Source organism: Strigops habroptila, chromosome 7 (genome assembly GCF_004027225.2).
Source record: "Strigops habroptila isolate Jane chromosome 7, bStrHab1.2.pri, whole genome shotgun sequence".
Classification (NCBI taxonomy): Eukaryota; Metazoa; Chordata; class Aves; order Psittaciformes; family Psittacidae; genus Strigops; species Strigops habroptila.
In genome coordinates this window covers 31,641,064-31,658,869 of record NC_044283.2, presented here as the reverse complement: position 1 = coordinate 31,658,869, position 17,806 = coordinate 31,641,064, and the positions used below count along the sequence as shown (strand labels likewise).

Here is a 17,806-nt window from a genome sequence, read left to right as displayed (position 1 = left end):
CCTCAAAAACTAGATTCTTGACTATTATAAAGTACATCAAAAAACAATGCCCATATCAAATTCATAAATGAAAACTGAACAAAACTGGAAACTAGAAATAACACTGAAATAGAAAAAAGCTTCTTATTTCTCTTGGACGTATCTTAATGGAAATATACGCACATATTCATTCACTAACACAGGCGACTCTGTATCAGGGCTGCCAGCCATGGAGCTTTCAGAACTTGCAGCTGATTTGTTTTCCACACATGTTGTATCTAGTGTTTGAGTTTCATTTACTGGTAAAGGTGGGCTTGATTCTTCTGTTTTCACGCTGGCTGTTATAAAGGATTCTGGCGTACTGAGTGTTAAAGGTGGTGTACTCTCCATGCCATTGAGGTAATGAGGCAAAATTGTAGCCACATCTTGTTCATCTAAAACCAAAAAACTACATTTTAACTAGGTATAGTGATAGTATAAAAAAATTCCCAGATCCTTCTATTATGTTTTTTAGATTATGATCCAAAGCTGCAAATGAACAATGAAAGTTATTTGTACTCTCATACAGTTAAGTGTCAGCAGTTATCACAAGACAGAACACGACTTCAAAACATTTGACTTGATAGAGCTTTAAAAACAAAGAGGCAACAAAAAAACAACTTCCAGAACTATATGACCTACTGTAAAATATTCATTCTAGATATGAGGAAATAATTAATACAGAACAATAAATTCCTTAACATTTTGCCACATTCTCATGGCAACACAGGATCTACTCAAATACTGCCTATAGAAAAAGAACAAAACAAGTATTTGCAACAGAAGGACACCCAGGAGAAGGTGGTAACAACTGTTGGATTAGAGGTAACATTCATACCACCCGGTAGTGTCTTTTGACAGAAAATGATTTCTCAGTTCTTCACCAGTTACAACACAGCATTACTCACAGAAGTAAATCTTAAAGTGATTTTAATTGCTAGTAAATGGTAGTAGCAGGAAAAGCAAGTACTAGACAAATCTAAACATCAAAATACCGTAAGTGACAAATTTAACTCTGCTGCAGTTGTGTGCCAAGAGCTGCAACAATCAACTGAAATTCACGCTATTTTCAAGCATCAAAACCACTTCTATCTAGCTAAGCTTATTCCAGGTTTCCTCCTTATAAGGTCTGCTGTGTCTAGATCAACATAGATAGATCTAGTCAACTGACATGGTTCCATAAAAAATCCAGCCCAGTAAACTCTTGCAAATTTGATCACCTTCCTTTTAAATTACATATATCACAGGCACTGTCCAAGATAATTCTCACAGCATGTAAATTCATATAGAAGTGTTAATCTCTCAGTTACTGCATAGGGGTCTTACCTTTAACATTAACAGATTCTTGTTCTGATGACAATATCTCACTGCTTTTTGTCTTACTCAATTCTTGCTTTGAAGTCTATTAGGGAAGGTGAAAACAAGTTAATTTCTTCTATCATTCTACTTTCATTAATATGAAAACACTGCAACAAGAAAAACTGAAATACATACAAATATGTACTGAAAAGATGTGCACTGGCCTAAGTTTTTTCTGCATTTACAGCTTTGGTGATACCTGTTCATTTTCAGTTGTTGTTTCACTGCTTGCTTGTAGTGATGTCTGCACATCAACAGGCCCTTCCTCAAATTCAATTTCTTCATCTTCATTCTCATCTTCTCCACTGCCATAGTTAGTCAAAGCTTGGGTTTCTGCTTTTGATAAACCTGAAGGCAAATCAATGGAAAACCACCTTCATATTATATTTACATATTGACATAGCCTGACAGCGTAAAAGGCTGCAAAATCCAAATACCCTTTGGAAATTTACTGCAATGATCAGTTATAACTCTTACTTCAAAACTTTCTTTGAAATTAAGATACAGCGATGACTGAACTTTCAACAATCCACATGCTCCCTATGTGCTATCTTGCAAACGAACACCACTGTGTTGATGTGAAATATCTAAGTTATTAAACAGGCTGGTGTGAAGAAAGTAAATCTAAGGGAAACCAAGCTGTGAGCATTTGGTGTAAGGCCACAAATGGGACAACAAATTATTAAAAAATATGCAAGTTTAAGTGGAAGCATATTAAAAAAATAATAATTATTCACATGAAAAAAAGTCTGAAATTTCGTCAGCTTTCATATTTTCAATTTAAAGGCTGAGAAACTTCAAGTTTAGCTGACCCAGGATATGTAACTTAAACAATCTGATTCTAATCTGTTTTTACAGATGTTTACAAAGAAAAAGCTGTTACAATTGGAATGTTTAACCCATGACACAATACTAGCAAATACAGTACTGGAAAACTTTCGCTGGGAAAGACCTGTGGATGCCCAGTGCCTGGAAGCGTTCAAGGCCGGGCTGGACGGGACTTTGAGCACCTTCCAGTGGTCTAGTGGAAGGTGTCCCTGCCCATGGCAAGGGGGTTACAACTAGATGGTCTTTAAGGTCCTTTCCAACCCAAACCATTCTGTGATCTTATGACTAGAAAATCCATGAGAGGTGGTGTTACACAGCAGTACTTCACGCAAATCCTGTTGTAAAATTAATTGGTCAAAACTACAGTGAAAGCACTGAATAATGAGCTATATGAAAATCACTTACTTATTGCCACTGGTCCACTTTCATTTTCCTCATCTTCCTCTGGATCAGACACATCAGACCTAATACTTTCAGGAACTCCATTACCATCATATATTTCTGAATCCTGTACTTGTTTAGCAGTTTCAGTCTCATCCTTGTCCTAGGAAAACAGGGAATATTGTGCATTTTCATGTTTGCTTATCTATAGATCAAGTTATGGTTTCTGCATCAAGGAGTCACCTTTGCAACTCAAAAATATTTACAGACTAAAATTCATGTTTAAGAAGTACTTAAGGCCTTGAAATGAATATTGCAGAGCTACTCCTAAAACAGCATCAGAGCCTACTATAAGAGATCACTCACTGTTCAGACATTGCTATCAAGGACGTTGTAACTGAGTTTTCATTATCTGAAAAAGTTCACACTGATTGGCATTCTAGCTTAAAAAAGCATATTTAAATTAGGTTTCTCATTATCAAGAGGAAGACAGACACAACTGCATTACTACCTTCTAGCAACTTCCCTGCTTCTCCTAAATGATTTCTAGAAAATGTTAGGGATATTTCTAACTACAGCTTCTCATTTCTTTAGCAATAGCTACTCAGCAGTTTCTCTGTTGAATGATTTTCTAAATAACTTGAGTGAGAAAATTATGCTCAGCCTATATGAAACCTCAAGTAAAGCCCTGAGTTAGGCTCCAAGTCTTGACGGCACTCTTTTACACTACGGCAACCATAACAAGTGATATGCAGTGATATGCAACCTTAACAAGTGATATGCACTTTTAGTTCCAAAGCAGTGTGACAGAAACTCTAAGCCCATACATGCCTACACATATGCCTATGCCCATTTGGGAAAGCTTTCAACATTCTACTTAGTACTTCACCTATCTCTTTCCCTTGGTTGGAAAGAGTGCAACATTCCAGCAGAAACTACAAAGGTTCATATATAACCCATCTCCCCAAACACAGTGATTTTAGTGGTTTCCAAAACAAAGAGCAAAGGCAGAAATCTGGGGCACTGACATTTAACACTCAAGAGCAAACGCATACTTTGAGGACTGCAAATACCATGTGTCCCAACTCAAAACTTCTGCCTTCTCCTTAAGATGAAAACAACTTATTCCATACCATTAAGAAATAAAATGTTAATTGCTAAAAATAGTTAAGCTGTCCTCGTTATTGAGTTCTTCAGCGAATGACTGCATGCTCAATGCTCTGAGCTGAGAACACGGGCAACAGCCCCAAAACAAATCCCGCAATAAACACCTTCAGAACAGGTCTTTCCTTTTTTCTTTAAAATACAGAAAATGCATACTAAAAGGAAAAACGAGATCCTACCCTAAAGCTGCTCAGTATCACAAATTACTCCATTTCAGTTGTGTAGCATTCAGCATAAACTTTGCTTCTTTTAGACTTTCAAATCGTCACTCCTAAAGCAAAGCTCATTCTATGTAAAGGACACCAACAATAAACAGAAAAACATCCTCAATGCTATCTTTGTTGATCTGAATGCACTTCTTGAAAGGTAACAAGATAATATTTTATAATAGTCTTTACGCTCTGCAGTAGAAAAAGGAATAAAACAAGAGCAACCAAGGAAGTGATATCCAAGTCATGTTTACTGAATGCATATAGTACCAAAGGCTTATCGATGAAGGCAGATTTTTTGGTAGTCATTTCCCAGACCATCTACTCAAATTTAAAAAGGGAAATTATAATTTACTTCATTAAAGTAACAAAGTAAATCACTGAAAATAACAGAAAGGAGATAAAAGCCATGATGTTGAACATATTTATAAACACTAGAAAATGGGCTCCTTACAGATAATAGATTTATCAGACAGAAACAGTAAGACTAAGTGATCTGTGAAATTATCTGAGGAATAAAGACAGTTGAGAAGCATAAACATACTTTGTCCTCATCGACATCTTCAGCAGATGAACAAACATCCACCTGGACACCTTTTTTTGCCTAGAAGAAACACAAACTGTCTTCAATTCTAAACTGAAATAAATTTGAAACACTGAACCAAACTAGGGCTTCATGAAAGCCTGGATGAAATGCCAATCTTACCAAGAACTGCTATCTCAAAATGGCAGAAAGCCACAGGGACTTCTATACTATGACCTGTTTACACAGATGTCTTAAAAAGTTGAGAGCTGCAAAACACTACGAAAACTCTTTTAGCCCGTTTTATTCAAACAATTATGTCTACATGGGCTAATTCTCCAGATGATGGTTGAATCATGTTTAACATACGGAATTAGATATACCAGCTCTGGTCAAGACAGTGCTGTGTTTTTCAGCATGCAATCTAAAACCAGGTAGCTTACTGGGCTCAAGACAGCCACAAAATCAAACAAGATCAGATGTGCCTGCATCAGGATCTGAGAGTTGAAAGCTGTGAGAAAACCACATAAAGATAATTGTGCAAATCTGTACAAAGTAATTGGGGACCTATCAGTTCCGGCTCATCTCTGGCTCTGCTGAATCTGAACTGCTGCCACAGGAACAAGGCAAACACTGACCTTAACCCTCATTCTCCGTCTTCCAGCAGATGAGAAGAGATGCCAGATCTAAGTTGGCTCTATGCATCTTCATAAGAGTGTATAAATCAATCCTTTATGTAACAAGGACCCGATGAGCAACTTCAGATAAAAAGAAGCCTGACTCCAGAAAGATTTGGACATGAGTGTTTCTTTGGCCTCTTTACAAGGCACTCTGCCGTCTCTCTCATACTAGCCATATTACTGGTATACCTAAGTTGAACTAGAAATATAACTGATGATATGCTTAAAACTGCTTATAGAACTTCATGACAGATTCACAAAATATATTCTGTTGACATTTTAAAATGAGTTAAGGGTTTGCTTTAGTATTTGTTTTTCTAAAAGAAACCTGAAAGGACACTGAAGTTGTAACTAGACAAGAAACATTAAGGTAGATACCTGACTGATGTAAATATATGAACACGATCTGTTTTAGTGTTTCATAAAACGGTTCATTTTTAGTTATCTAAAAAATGCTGTGCTCCTAAAAACTGCAATACTAAAATTAGAAATGGTGATGCAACATCTTAATAATGTAAATGGTGCAAAAGCCAACCAAAACTTGCTGTGTTAGAGCAGAATATGTACCACAGTCTCAAATATTTCTGAAAATTTTATAGGTGTTTTATACTCCAAGTCTAGAATGCGATACTTTCTACATATGGCAATAAGCCAACTACTTGATGACTACACATGACTTATTCAAGTTAGGTAAAGATGGTGCCTAAGCTACTGCAAGGAAAGCTGTAGGCATAACTGGAGAGATGACGAACTGGGACTTCCATGTAAAAATATTCGGGTGGGATAGAGTTAATTTTCTTCATAGTAGCTGGTATGGGGCTATTGTTTGGATTTGTGCTGGAAACAGTGTTGATAACACAGGAATGTTTTAGTTACTGCTGAGCAGTGCTTACACACTTTTCTGCTCCTCACACCACCTCACCAGTGAGCAGGCTGGGGGTGCACAAGAAGCTGGGAGGGGACACAGCCAGACAGCTGACCCCAGCTGACCACTGGGATATCCCATACTATATGGTGTCATGCTCAGCATATAAAGCTGGGGGAGAAAGAAATAAGGCGGGAAATGTTCAGAGTCATGGCATTTGTCTTCCGAAGTAACCATTATGAGTGATGTATCCCCACTTTCCTGGAGATGGCTGAACATTTCCATGCCAATGGGAAGTGGTGAATGTGTTCCTTGTTTTGCTTTGCTCACACATGGGGTTTTTGCTTTACCTGTTAAACTGTCTTTGTGTTAACCCACGAGTTTTCTCACTTTTACTCTTCTGATTCTCCCTCCTATCCCACTCCGAGGAAGGGAGCAAGTGGTGGCGTGGTGCTGAGCTGCTGGCTGGGGTTAAACCACAACAACTACACAATGGCCTCAGATGTTAATACTATTTCAACACTTGATTATTCATTCCTATGTGCACATATAACTATTAAAACACATTTTGTATGAACTATCAAAACCAAAGTCTACACTTAGATACCTGTAACAGACGCTCATCTAAAATACAGGACATCTCCCTTACTGAGGAAAACTGGTTCATGCTTCTACACAAGCAATACTGTGACTACACAGCGCTCATTTGTAAAAAGAAAAACAACAAACCCACACCAACAAACAACAGAGATCCAACAAAACTCCCAAACCCCACATATATACAATGTATGAACTAAGGTAATCAAACTAGTTTAGGAAAGACAGGTATTTAAGAGACTCAGAAAAGCTACATTTTTCAAAAATGTAATAAAACAAACCTCTTTAGCATATGATTGTATGACTTCAGTAGTTTCTGTTTTTCTTTTACATCTCTGCTTTACAGAAATACTGTTGTTGTCCAAGTCTTGCATTAGTTTAAAAAAGGCTAATTCGTTAAATAACACTTCAGAGATCTCCACAAGAAGATCTTCTCCACAATCTTTTAATGTTCTACCAGCAAATTTCACCAGTGAATCCTGTAAAGAGAAATAATTATTCTGGTTTTGTAACAGGCTTTCAGACTTCAAAGACTAATTATTTGTCATATTCCTAATAACTCAAAATTAGTTAGGTATATAATAGCTAGTACTTTTTTAAAAATACAGTTTAGTGTCTTAAAGAGATTTTAAGTAGAATCTCTAATCAAGTAACAGAACTTATCAAGTTACTGATTTAAACTCTTGTAGGAAAAAAAAAGGAGCAAGAGCAGCTTATTGATTTTAAGGAATTTATGCAAAATGTCCATGAAGAGCATCCCAGAGCTCTCTCTGAAGACAGCCACAGGCTGAAGATACACCTCTTACTGTTTTGCAGTGACTGAAAAGAAGTTCTGTGCCTGGTGAAGCTTTAAGAAACAAGGTAATAAATACTTCACTGCTGTACCAAAGCTGAAGAACAGCAGCTATGCTGTAATTTACAGCTTCAGGGAAGCTGGTTTATCTGTTGCTTACTATCCAAGTTGAAACAGAGTGGCAAAACAACACTGAAAAGCTACTAACCTGAAGTATACTGCCAAGCTGCTTATGAAAGAACTTCACAAATTCTTTACTTTCATCGTTCTGTTGTGTAAGAGTCAAGACCATACGTCTTACTGACGTCAGTAACTGCGAAGAGCACACTTCATCCATGTGTTCCTAAACAAGTGTCACACAATGAGCTTAGTCACTACTTAAAAACCCCAAACAACTAGCCATCAAGTCCAATACTGAAATTGATTTATAAAAACACCACCCACCCACTGAAGGAACAGCATTCCATAAGCAGGTCCTAACCCACCTCACAAAACAAAACTGGAACACCGTTATAGCAGATACCATACTTCATTAATGACTGACTGGCCATGACACACAAAGCTTTATCTCACTTTTTCAATACATTAGTACATGCCATTTTTTAATGTTTGGACAAACATTTCTATTTGATTTGGTCAGCTCCAAACAAAGAAATCTCTATTCTTCTTGATGTCAAGTCCACCAGCCCTATGCAATCTAGAAATCTTACAATTTCTTTCTCTTATTAAAAGCCTCACATAATCTTTCTGTTAGAGCATTTAATTCTTGCTTCATCCTCTGCCAGTCTGCAACTTGATACACACTTATTGGCAGCTGTTTCCAAGATGCAAGTTATCAATTTAAGCAATGTTCTTCTATGCAACTGTGCAGGCCCTTTTCCTATCCTAATTCGCACCTTACCGAAAAGAGTTTTTACCTTCAGAAAAGGAATGACCTCTTTCATAATTGCTTTAATCTGCCGGTCAAGCTGCTGAGTATCTATACGAGGACATGGAACAGCAGGAACTTCATTTAACTGTAGCACAGGAGGACATTCACTGTTACTTGGACCTTGTTAAAAAGAGAAAAAAAAAAAAAGGCACATTTAAGTAATTCAACATTGCACTGCTATTAAAGAAATGCAATTTCAAACCCATCTATTTTCATTTTAAAAAAATAAGTAACATTTACTTAAGTATGTAAAGTTCCTAGAAACTTTGCCAAGTTTTCAAAATAAATGAAGAGGAAAGTAATTCAGCCAATTACATGATTCCTGATAAAGTAATTATTTTCTAAAACTAAGCAAAATACGTATATATGTGCATACCTTCTAATTTAGCAGCAGAAGCACCCTGAAAATTACTAGAGCAGCCCTCAGAGTCAAGGGTACTTTCAGCTTCAATTTTCATACGCTCATATTCCCTCATCCTAGCCAAAGCTTGATCTAAGTGAATCACTGTGTTGCCTATATTTAGAATAAAAACACCTTTTAATCTAAATAAAAAATTTTCAATTGATAGACAAATAAACAATGATAAAAATTCAAAGCCACAAGTTTTGAAATCTACATATAACTGTACTTGAATTATAGTATTTTATTACACACTTTGATCAGCTCCAAGTGTTTCACAAGTGACTAATTTCTCTAAGTGTTGTTTTATGAAACATGTGATTACACACTAAAAATCGAAGAAGAATATGTCTATGCTATTTAAGCATAGACAATTGCAGGCATTTTAGGAGGGAGGGAGTAACACAACATGGTAAATCACAACATTCTTACCAAGGTCATCAGTGGCAAAAGGTTCAAAATTTGAAGATGTAGACATAATACTCCTATTGTCTGCATCATTTTGTTCACAACCTTGACATGCTTCTGTAGAAAAGTTCTTGCCAAATGTTTCCTGGAAAGACATCAATCAACTGACTACAAAGCAGGAATGTACCATCCTCTCACAGATGTGTCAACAAGCCAGCAATTCTTTTCAGCCACATGCTGCGGGATCGAGACTTGTCACCAGGCTGCCTGACTGGGGAACAACCTTACTTATGAAAGGTTGTTCCTTACAACCTTACTTATAGAATCAACTGATGGATATAGAACCATCAGGTGATTCTACCATGTTTGTTTCAAATACTTCAACTATAAAACACATAAGAAACTCTACAGAGGCATCAGTGATCCCTTATATAGAACAAAGCAAAAATTTGGGGGGAATCTTGTGATCAGTACTTGCTCTAACCTTACCACAAGAGGATTTTGACTCTTTTGAATATCAGTTTCTGATTTATGTCCCCCTCCATGTCCTGTTCCTTCCTGACACGCGCATTTCCAGCATCAAGAATCCTACTATATTTAATCACTTTATATTTAATTTTCTCCTGGTATTATTATTCTCCTGTATTCGTTTAGAAAAGTCTGTGTAAGTTGATACTAATTTTAGAAAAAGTCAATTGCTAGACTGAATATTTCAGTACACAAGCACGCATGCATGCAAACTGAATAAATAAGAAAAGTTGATAGTAAACTAGCTTCTGAACTTTAAAACTTACATCATCTGTAGAAGGCAGGCTTTCACTGGGAGTGAGTTCAGAATTTGATGCCACCCATGTTCCAGAATTCAGTGATTTTGTGCACTTCCCTCTTTCATTGTTCTCAGATAAATGTCTGGTCACTATATCCTGCAAAAGATATTAAATCAATACTGTAAAAAAGGATCTAGGATTTGTTTGATTCATACACAAGATTTTTGTGCATACCTGTAAAGCATATAGAGCCCTTTGCCTCAGGTAATCTGTATTTAGCAGCTGAAGCTCATGGAAAAGTTCAATAAGAAAGTGGGGACGAGACTCATTTTGAGAAATAAGAGTTGCCACTTCAGAATAAATTGTGTCTCGCAAAGCTTCAAACATAGAAAGATCACTACCAGTTTCTGTAGAAAAAAGGGAATTCATTAAGTCCTTGACATGCGTCCAGTTGAAAGACAACTGCCTATCAGGTATGCAAGTTACAGGTACACAAACTACATCACAATCATTGTAGATTCCATTATATAGCTGCTTTCTTAAAGCTCACTCATTTCCTGAAGCGCAACAATGATTTAAACATTCTGAAAGAATACTTTATGCAATCCTCTATATACAAAATAAGATATAAAGCATTCGTATGAATAACTTTCTTTACACTTCTGAACAATACCTTCAGAAAGCATTCTTTACTAAAGCGAATAATGCACACACCTCAATGTTGCTTTCAGTATTCCACACTGAAAATAGTTTTGAAGTATTCCAAACGAGATAGCCAAAGGTCTCAAGTTTATATAATATAAGTCCACACTTTAGCAACATAAGTGACAACATTAAGAAAGCTCTAGACTGAATTCAAGAAAGCTACTCCTTGCCACACCTCCCACACGAGCTTAAATCCTACATTCTCATACCTGTCTAATATCACTAAATTAGTATCATATCCTTAAGCCCGACAACATATGAATGAAAAGACGACTGTGTTCCCTCGTAAGTCTCCCATTCCTTTGAAAATTGAGGATTATCCTTGCGACAGTTATATTATTACATACACATTTTAGCAAGTGTTGAATGGAAAAAAAGTTACACTTGGAAAACTCAGCTTAGTTTAACAGATGTGTATTTGTTAGTACTTAAGTTAATGAAGTTATTAGCAATACAACAGATGTTACTGTGCAATTTGATTATTTGCAAATAGTTTAACAGTATTTTTTAAGCACATAGACAAGCCTTTTCAACCATTAATAAGCCACCAGAAATCACTCCTCTCCCCATCAATAAAATATAATAATAGCTTTTCAACTTGCTAAAAATGCTTATGGAAATTAGATTCTTATTGTAGTATCTACATGTGTATTTTCTATTTGTAATCGTGACTAACCAAGAACATGATAAACACGTTCTCCACAATTACAATTCAAAGTAGTTTGCATCACTGCATTTCATGCAAATTACAAGTAACTTCTTTTGCCTTGTTTACAGAGAAGGTGCTGTAATAGTACTAATTTTGAACATCTGTTAAACAGTCTGAGTTTAGGACCAAAGCTAAGAGGAAAAAAAAAAAGTAACAGGACATTGTTGAAGCTAAGCACTGAATGCATTACCTGGCGCTTCAATGCATGCATTTCTGTTAGACTGCTGCAGAATTCTCCTAGCATGCGCTGTAGGAAAGTGGGGATAGACAGTGATAAACACAAAAATGTGCACCAGAAATAAAGGCAGGCTCTATACAAAATAGCAGGAGGAAAACTGCTTAGTCATCCAAACCACATCAAAGCTGCTTATGGTGAGAATTTGAATGGTAAAAGTTTATTATGTATCCCAATAAACAGCTCTTGGTGCGGACACAGCAACATTGACAAAGCTGTACATCGTGCTACAATGACTAGAATTTCTGCATCTTTCAAACAGGACAAAGATACTGTCAAAACCTAAAAAGATACAGAAGAATATATTTATGATCTAGATGCAAGAAAAGCAGTGCAGACGGCAAAAATGTAAGGGTTTATGTGATGTTATAAGATTGAGTTTGAATGATGTTTGATAGAGCTCCTTTAAGCATGAATAGAAAGAAAACATGGATGCAGTACAGGATGTAGTTTAAACACTAAACAAAGTTTAATCTGTTGTGCAGTTACTTTCCATAAGGACACCAACAAATGGGTGAGGTTTCTATTGGCTAGGTTTTTGTTTGTTTTCAGTTAAGAAAATATAGAAACAAACCCATCAATCAAGTACCTAACCTACAGAACTCACCCAAAAGCCATTAATACCCAACTTTTTACACACTTTTATGTTTACAGCATCCTGTTAAAAAGCAAAATACACACGCTAAATATATAGTACTGTCTTCTTGTCACAATACACTGCTTTTAAATAATACACTAGCAACAAAGTATGGAGGTCCTTTACTCAGAGAAGTTCACAAAATAACTACATCAGAAAAGAATACCTGAAGACATTTCTGTAGATCTACTGTATTTAATTATTTTTTCCAATTGTTCCCGATTCCTTTTGCTGAACACCTTTGCATGAACCACCTCTTCTGCGTGCCTGCTTTTATTGCTCTTGCAGGGTTCACACACACTTGAAGCACTTGCACTTTCATAACCTAACGCAAGCGAATGAAAAGGAAGAAATCAAAAAATAGCTTACAAAATGTTTTATTACATTTAACAACTTGTCCGAGAGCAATCTCAAAGATGAAAAAAACCAGTGATGTTTCCTAGCCAAAAATTTTCCTCTGTACACTGAAGCAAAACCCTTAGTGACTGCAACTATACATGCTAGTACCGTCCCTATCTTCTTATTCAGTATTCTACTGAAGGACATCTTTCAGCAAGTCATCCAGTTTGAATGTGAAGACATAATGAAAAGATTCTCCTGGTGGTTTATCACAAGCGTATTCTTAGAGTATTTGCATCCACTATCCATTCAAATCATGATGCCCTAATCGGCTATGTTTTTTATTTACTGAAATACTGAAAAACCTTATGTAGTTACACTATGTAAAATGAAATTGTATTTCAGTGACTTATTTTCATTAGTATAGCTACCATTTATGGAGAGTAAATTCTCCGCAATGTAATGATTATAATCCAAGTTGAGTTTGCCATGGTATCTAAGATTACTTTACAACCTACCAGTATTTTTAATTCTGCCCTTTAGCTGAGAAGAACTCTTCCTCTTATTCTTTGATTTGGGTGTTTTATCTTTTGAAGCCAAACTTGCTTGAGCTGATGCTTTTCTAGATTTAAACGTCTTTGTCACAGTAGTTGGGTCTACTGGATCAGGCATGCTACTAAAACTCTCAAAAGACTCTTCATCAAAGTCTCTTCTTCTGCTCACATCAGACTGATTTTTATGACTGGAAGCAATGTTTTGTCCTGAAACTGCAAAACCTGCTTTCAGCTGAGACTGATCATCTTTTTTCACTTCCTGGCTTTCATTAAGCCAAGTTGATCTTCTTTCCATTTCCTCTTCAGGTTGTCTATGACTCCTTCTGTCACAAAGAAAGAAATACACACCATAATATATCATAACCTAGTCTCTCAGATAGAAACAGCATGTATTATCAGGCAAATAGCTTTATCCATAATGCAAGTCAAATGCCCTAGTTACTTAGCCAACAACTAAACATTGGGCGGGAGGGAGACGAGGTGGGGGAAGAAGAGGAAGGGAGGGAAATCTAGTGAGAACCCTTCCAAATGGAAAACAGAAGATGTCTGAAGAAGTTTACATTTATCATTGATTTCAATCTGAATACACTTATGTAGCTGTTGCTGTGCTCAAATAGCAGTATTGGACAAAACGTTTCTTTAAACAACATTTGTTACTACCTACTGTAGCACACAAATAAGCCTTCACTGAAATTCTGTTCTCTAGTTATTCAAACAGCTCAGTTTCTAAAACCCATGGAAATGAAATCTTCCTCCACTTACAAGTATCACAAAACCACTCCAGCATTATATTTGATCTTAAGATTAAGTGATACATTAATATATAGAAAAGCACAACATTCGACTGAAAAAAGGAAAAAAAAAAGAAATTCAACTGGAAACTGCAAAAGTAAAGCTCATCCTGTAATTCTATTATAACGAATTCCGCAAAAGAATGATGAATTCCCACAAGCCCCAGAAAAGGTAGGAGTGTGGGAGGGAGAACAGTTAAAGAGTTGCACTGTGACATTTAATACCTTTGTTTTTCTGCTCCATTAGAGGATATACTTTCAAAAGGTTTGGGGAACGTCATATACTCAGTTTTCTCAGAAGCATTATGATCTAGAGGATGTTGTGGCTCCTGCCGCTCACTGCTGCGTGGGGAAATATTGTGTGCAAAATCTCCAAAACCAGAAGGAAACACTGGATTACAGTTAAAACCTACAAAGTGAACAAGAGAGTCAGAAGGTACTAATTCATTTATCTGTGTGATAGAAGTAAAATTTGAGACATACAGTGTGACAACATAAAATTATGAAGCTAACATAGTAGGTAAGTAAGCAAAAACTGATTTTGTCCTGAAAGCATGGCAATAAGCAGAATTTACCTTAAACGCAGGTTTTAAACATAACTGGATACTACACATGCCCCTACCATCAGTGGAGAGATGAAGGTATCTCAAGAAACCAGTGAAAGTAAAAAGTGAAGATAAAAATGACAACAAGGCAGAATTCTGCCTGCATGAAGACTTGATCAATACTTCAACTACCATCAAATTGATAACAAAATTTCAACGGTACAAGTATTCACAGGGCCAAAGAAGTCATAATACTCATTTTCACTTCAGAATCATTCTAGCTGTGGTAAATCGAACATAACTATTCTTCTGTGCAGGTTCCATATAATGTAAAATATATTCAACAGAAAACAGACTAGAACCTGAAAGCTACACTCTACCCTGCCTATTTCTTGAAACTGCTGAAATATATCAGGACAGCTTTAACAACTTTCAACGATACAATAAAACGCCTACTTTTCTTCCCCCATTTCAAATTTAACATTAAAAGCAGATTTGGTAATGAGATTAGGAACACTGTATCCGAGTCAACAGTAATTCCATACCTCTAATGGAAACAAAAATTAGCAACATACTCCATTTACAGGCATTTAAAACAAAAATAAGTGCTGGAAGTTCTAAGAAAAAGAGAAATAATTACCAAGTGACACCTTAGAATAAAACAGTTCACTTAGTCATAACACTATTAAATGATTAATGAAGGTATGCAAAAGCTTCAAACATTGCTTTTCATGTGTTTGATGAAGAACATTTTAAATGTTAACTTTATGGATTTGGCATTTTCAATTACAACCAACATCTTACAGAGGAAGTCTTGCTTTTCATACTGAAGTCAAAATATACAATATTCCGCCATAAACATTAACAAACTTCTGCTAGGGTAATACGGACTCGTGCAAGTAGCATTTCAGACCATTTTAATATAAAGGAAAAGTCACAGAGGTTCTACAAGTTCACATGAAGATTTCAATTAAATGAGGGAGTGGGAACTTTCAAATTCTTACTCTTTTCACACCTGTAGTAGTACTCACCTGGATCAACAGAAGAAAAATCAGTAAATCCTGGTACATTCAACAGGTTCACAGGTTGCGGAGGAAAGCTGAACGGACAGAAAACAGGGGATGGAGGTGGTGGTGTACTACTGCCTCTCTCCTTTCTCGATGGCTTCTCTTGACACTGTTGCTGTTCTTGCTGGCGCATAAGATCATTTAACATTTGCTTCAACCTTGAAAACAAGGAAAAATAATCACTTGGGAAAACGAATGCTAAGGAAAAGCTGTATATTTATACTCAAGTAATTTGAGATTCATATTATTTCATCCCACCCATGTAATGTATGGAAAGAACTACTCCATTCAGCTAGGAAAAAACAAAAACAAACAAACAAACCCCAAACCACCAACAAAAAACCCCAAAGAAACCAACCCAACTTGTATTTAGCAACAGACAGGAACAGTTTTAAAACCAATCACTCTGAACTAGTGGTCATGTTTACAGAAGTCAGACATCCTTGTAAGAACAACAAAAATTGACCTGATACTAAAAATATAAGCAGGCTAAAAAGGAAACAAATAGAAACAACCAAAGATGACAAAATATTTGCAGGAGTGGCGTTAGAACTGCTTTAAAATATTTTAAGAGGCCAGTAACTATATACCACTCACCAAACACAAAACAGAGGTGAAGAGCTTGAACATTCACGTAATGAATTAAAATGACTGTTACATCTTTTTTAAAAAAAGATCATTGTTCAGAAGTTAAAAGTAGTACTTCCAAATGGAGCATTAAGTAAAAAATTCTACACTAAGGATAAAAACCTTTTCCACCATCTTTCCACAGCCATTAGAATCCGGAATCTTGCCACACAGTCTAGCAAAGACTATAGACTTAAAAGCATATTCAGGGAAAGCAAGTCTAAACCAAAAAAGCCAAATAAAGTTATTGCCAGAGATTTGTGGAAGAGATGTCAACTTCTGGTTCTCTTCACTAAAGATTACTCAGAGAGAACCATTCCAAAGGTGTTAAAGCAGTGGTGGGAAAAAAAAACCAAAAACCAAACCACCAAAAATGCTGTATACGATTTCAAAAGCTTGTAATCAACTCAGAAGTTCAAATCATCTCATATTAAAGCATTATCCATGATCTGTTATTCACCTAACCATGTTCTCTGTTACTGAAGCATTTCAAATTCCACAAACACAAATGCAGTCAACAAACCTTTCCACGTTATTCTGCTGCCAAGACAGTTGAGTGTAACACTGGTTTAACTGATGCATAATAAGATGTACTTGTAAAGATGGAACGTTATTGGGCATCATATTGTAAGGGCCCGTAAGCAAAGTTTGTAGAAGACAAGAAAGGGTCTGTGGAAAGAAAATACATGACAGCAACCAAATTACCAAAACCAGAACTTACTGCTGCAAAAAGGGGAAAAAATCAATAGCAAAGTAAGAACAGCAAAATAACTGCTCTTCGTGTCTACCTGCTGATCCTGCATCAATGTCTGACAAATGCTGACACTAAATTCATGCTGTTTCTTCAACTGATTGATCTGCTCTTGCCACCGTTCCTTTTCTTCCACATATGAAAGCTCAGACATCCACCGAAGGTTTTCCTGACGTCGCATACTTATGTTTTGCTGTTGCCTGGCCTTAGACAATGGACGATAATTCCCATCTGCTGAAAGAGGATGGCCTTTTTTCCACCTGGGTGGGGAAAAAAAATGGAAGAATGAGGACAAAAGCTGACATTTCAAACAACTTCTTCTAATGACACTTCCATTATTCAAATTACATTTCAGTTGAATGTCAACAACTCACTTGGCACAGGCCATTTGTGCATGCCAGCTAATGACCAATGTGATTTTGTCAATCCAGCATTATCCTGAACAAATGGAAAATAACAGCCACCCAACTGACAACCATTGTCAAAAAAGAACTGCTAAGGATGTCTCTGGACCTTGTCTTTCGCATCGTCCATTACCAATATATAGTATCTACTCAGATGAAAATAGAAGCTACCAACATAATACATTAAGAATTAAAAGGCTAGCTCCTGACTAGAAAGCCAATATCTACTAAAATTATTTTGGTCACAAAACCAGAACAAATCAATTGAAGAGATATACATTACTTTTAACAGGGCATTTTCATTTAGTCACACAATGACTATGAAGGAAATCAGTCAGGTATGCAAAAGTTAAATATTCATGTAAATTAAAAAATCTGTAGGAAATAGTTTTCAAAGCTGCAAAAGCCAACTATTTGAAAGCAAAAATTTCATAGTTTAGTCACCTGAACTACTGTTTTTGAGGACAGTGATCAATTTCAAGGCAAAAATGTCATACAGGTTATCTTTTAAGCTGATTA

General features: G+C 36.2%; 1 protein-coding gene across 21 annotated transcripts in view; it reads right to left on the bottom strand.

Annotated features, from left to right (window-relative positions):
- The window catches only part of PCM1 (pericentriolar material 1), a 43,026-nt gene that overhangs the window by 2,586 nt on the left and 22,634 nt on the right, over positions 1 to 17,806 (bottom strand). For 6 of the 21 annotated variants that reach the window (XM_030491696.1, XM_030491699.1, XM_030491706.1 and 3 more), the window contains 19 exons: positions 16,921 to 17,143; positions 16,656 to 16,801; positions 15,470 to 15,663; positions 14,119 to 14,302; positions 13,067 to 13,425; positions 12,376 to 12,534; positions 11,528 to 11,584; positions 10,158 to 10,330; positions 9,951 to 10,079; positions 9,181 to 9,301; positions 8,725 to 8,862; positions 8,335 to 8,468; positions 7,626 to 7,760; positions 6,906 to 7,103; positions 4,504 to 4,563; positions 2,611 to 2,749; positions 1,577 to 1,725; positions 1,345 to 1,420; positions 163 to 413 (listed from right to left, as the gene is read on the bottom strand). In XM_030491696.1, the coding sequence (XP_030347556.1) occupies positions 163 to 413; positions 1,345 to 1,420; positions 1,577 to 1,725; positions 2,611 to 2,749; positions 4,504 to 4,563; positions 6,906 to 7,103; positions 7,626 to 7,760; positions 8,335 to 8,468; positions 8,725 to 8,862; positions 9,181 to 9,301; positions 9,951 to 10,079; positions 10,158 to 10,330; positions 11,528 to 11,584; positions 12,376 to 12,534; positions 13,067 to 13,425; positions 14,119 to 14,302; positions 15,470 to 15,663; positions 16,656 to 16,801; positions 16,921 to 17,143 (3,025 nt within the window). The remainder of the gene's footprint in view (positions 1 to 162; positions 414 to 1,344; positions 1,421 to 1,576; positions 1,726 to 2,610; positions 2,750 to 4,503; positions 4,564 to 6,905; positions 7,104 to 7,625; positions 7,761 to 8,334; positions 8,469 to 8,724; positions 8,863 to 9,180; positions 9,302 to 9,950; positions 10,080 to 10,157; positions 10,331 to 11,527; positions 11,585 to 12,375; positions 12,535 to 13,066; positions 13,426 to 14,118; positions 14,303 to 15,469; positions 15,664 to 16,655; positions 16,802 to 16,920; positions 17,144 to 17,806) is intronic. The other 15 variants (XM_030491698.1, XM_030491700.1, XM_030491709.1 and 12 more) reach the window with 10 other exon arrangements.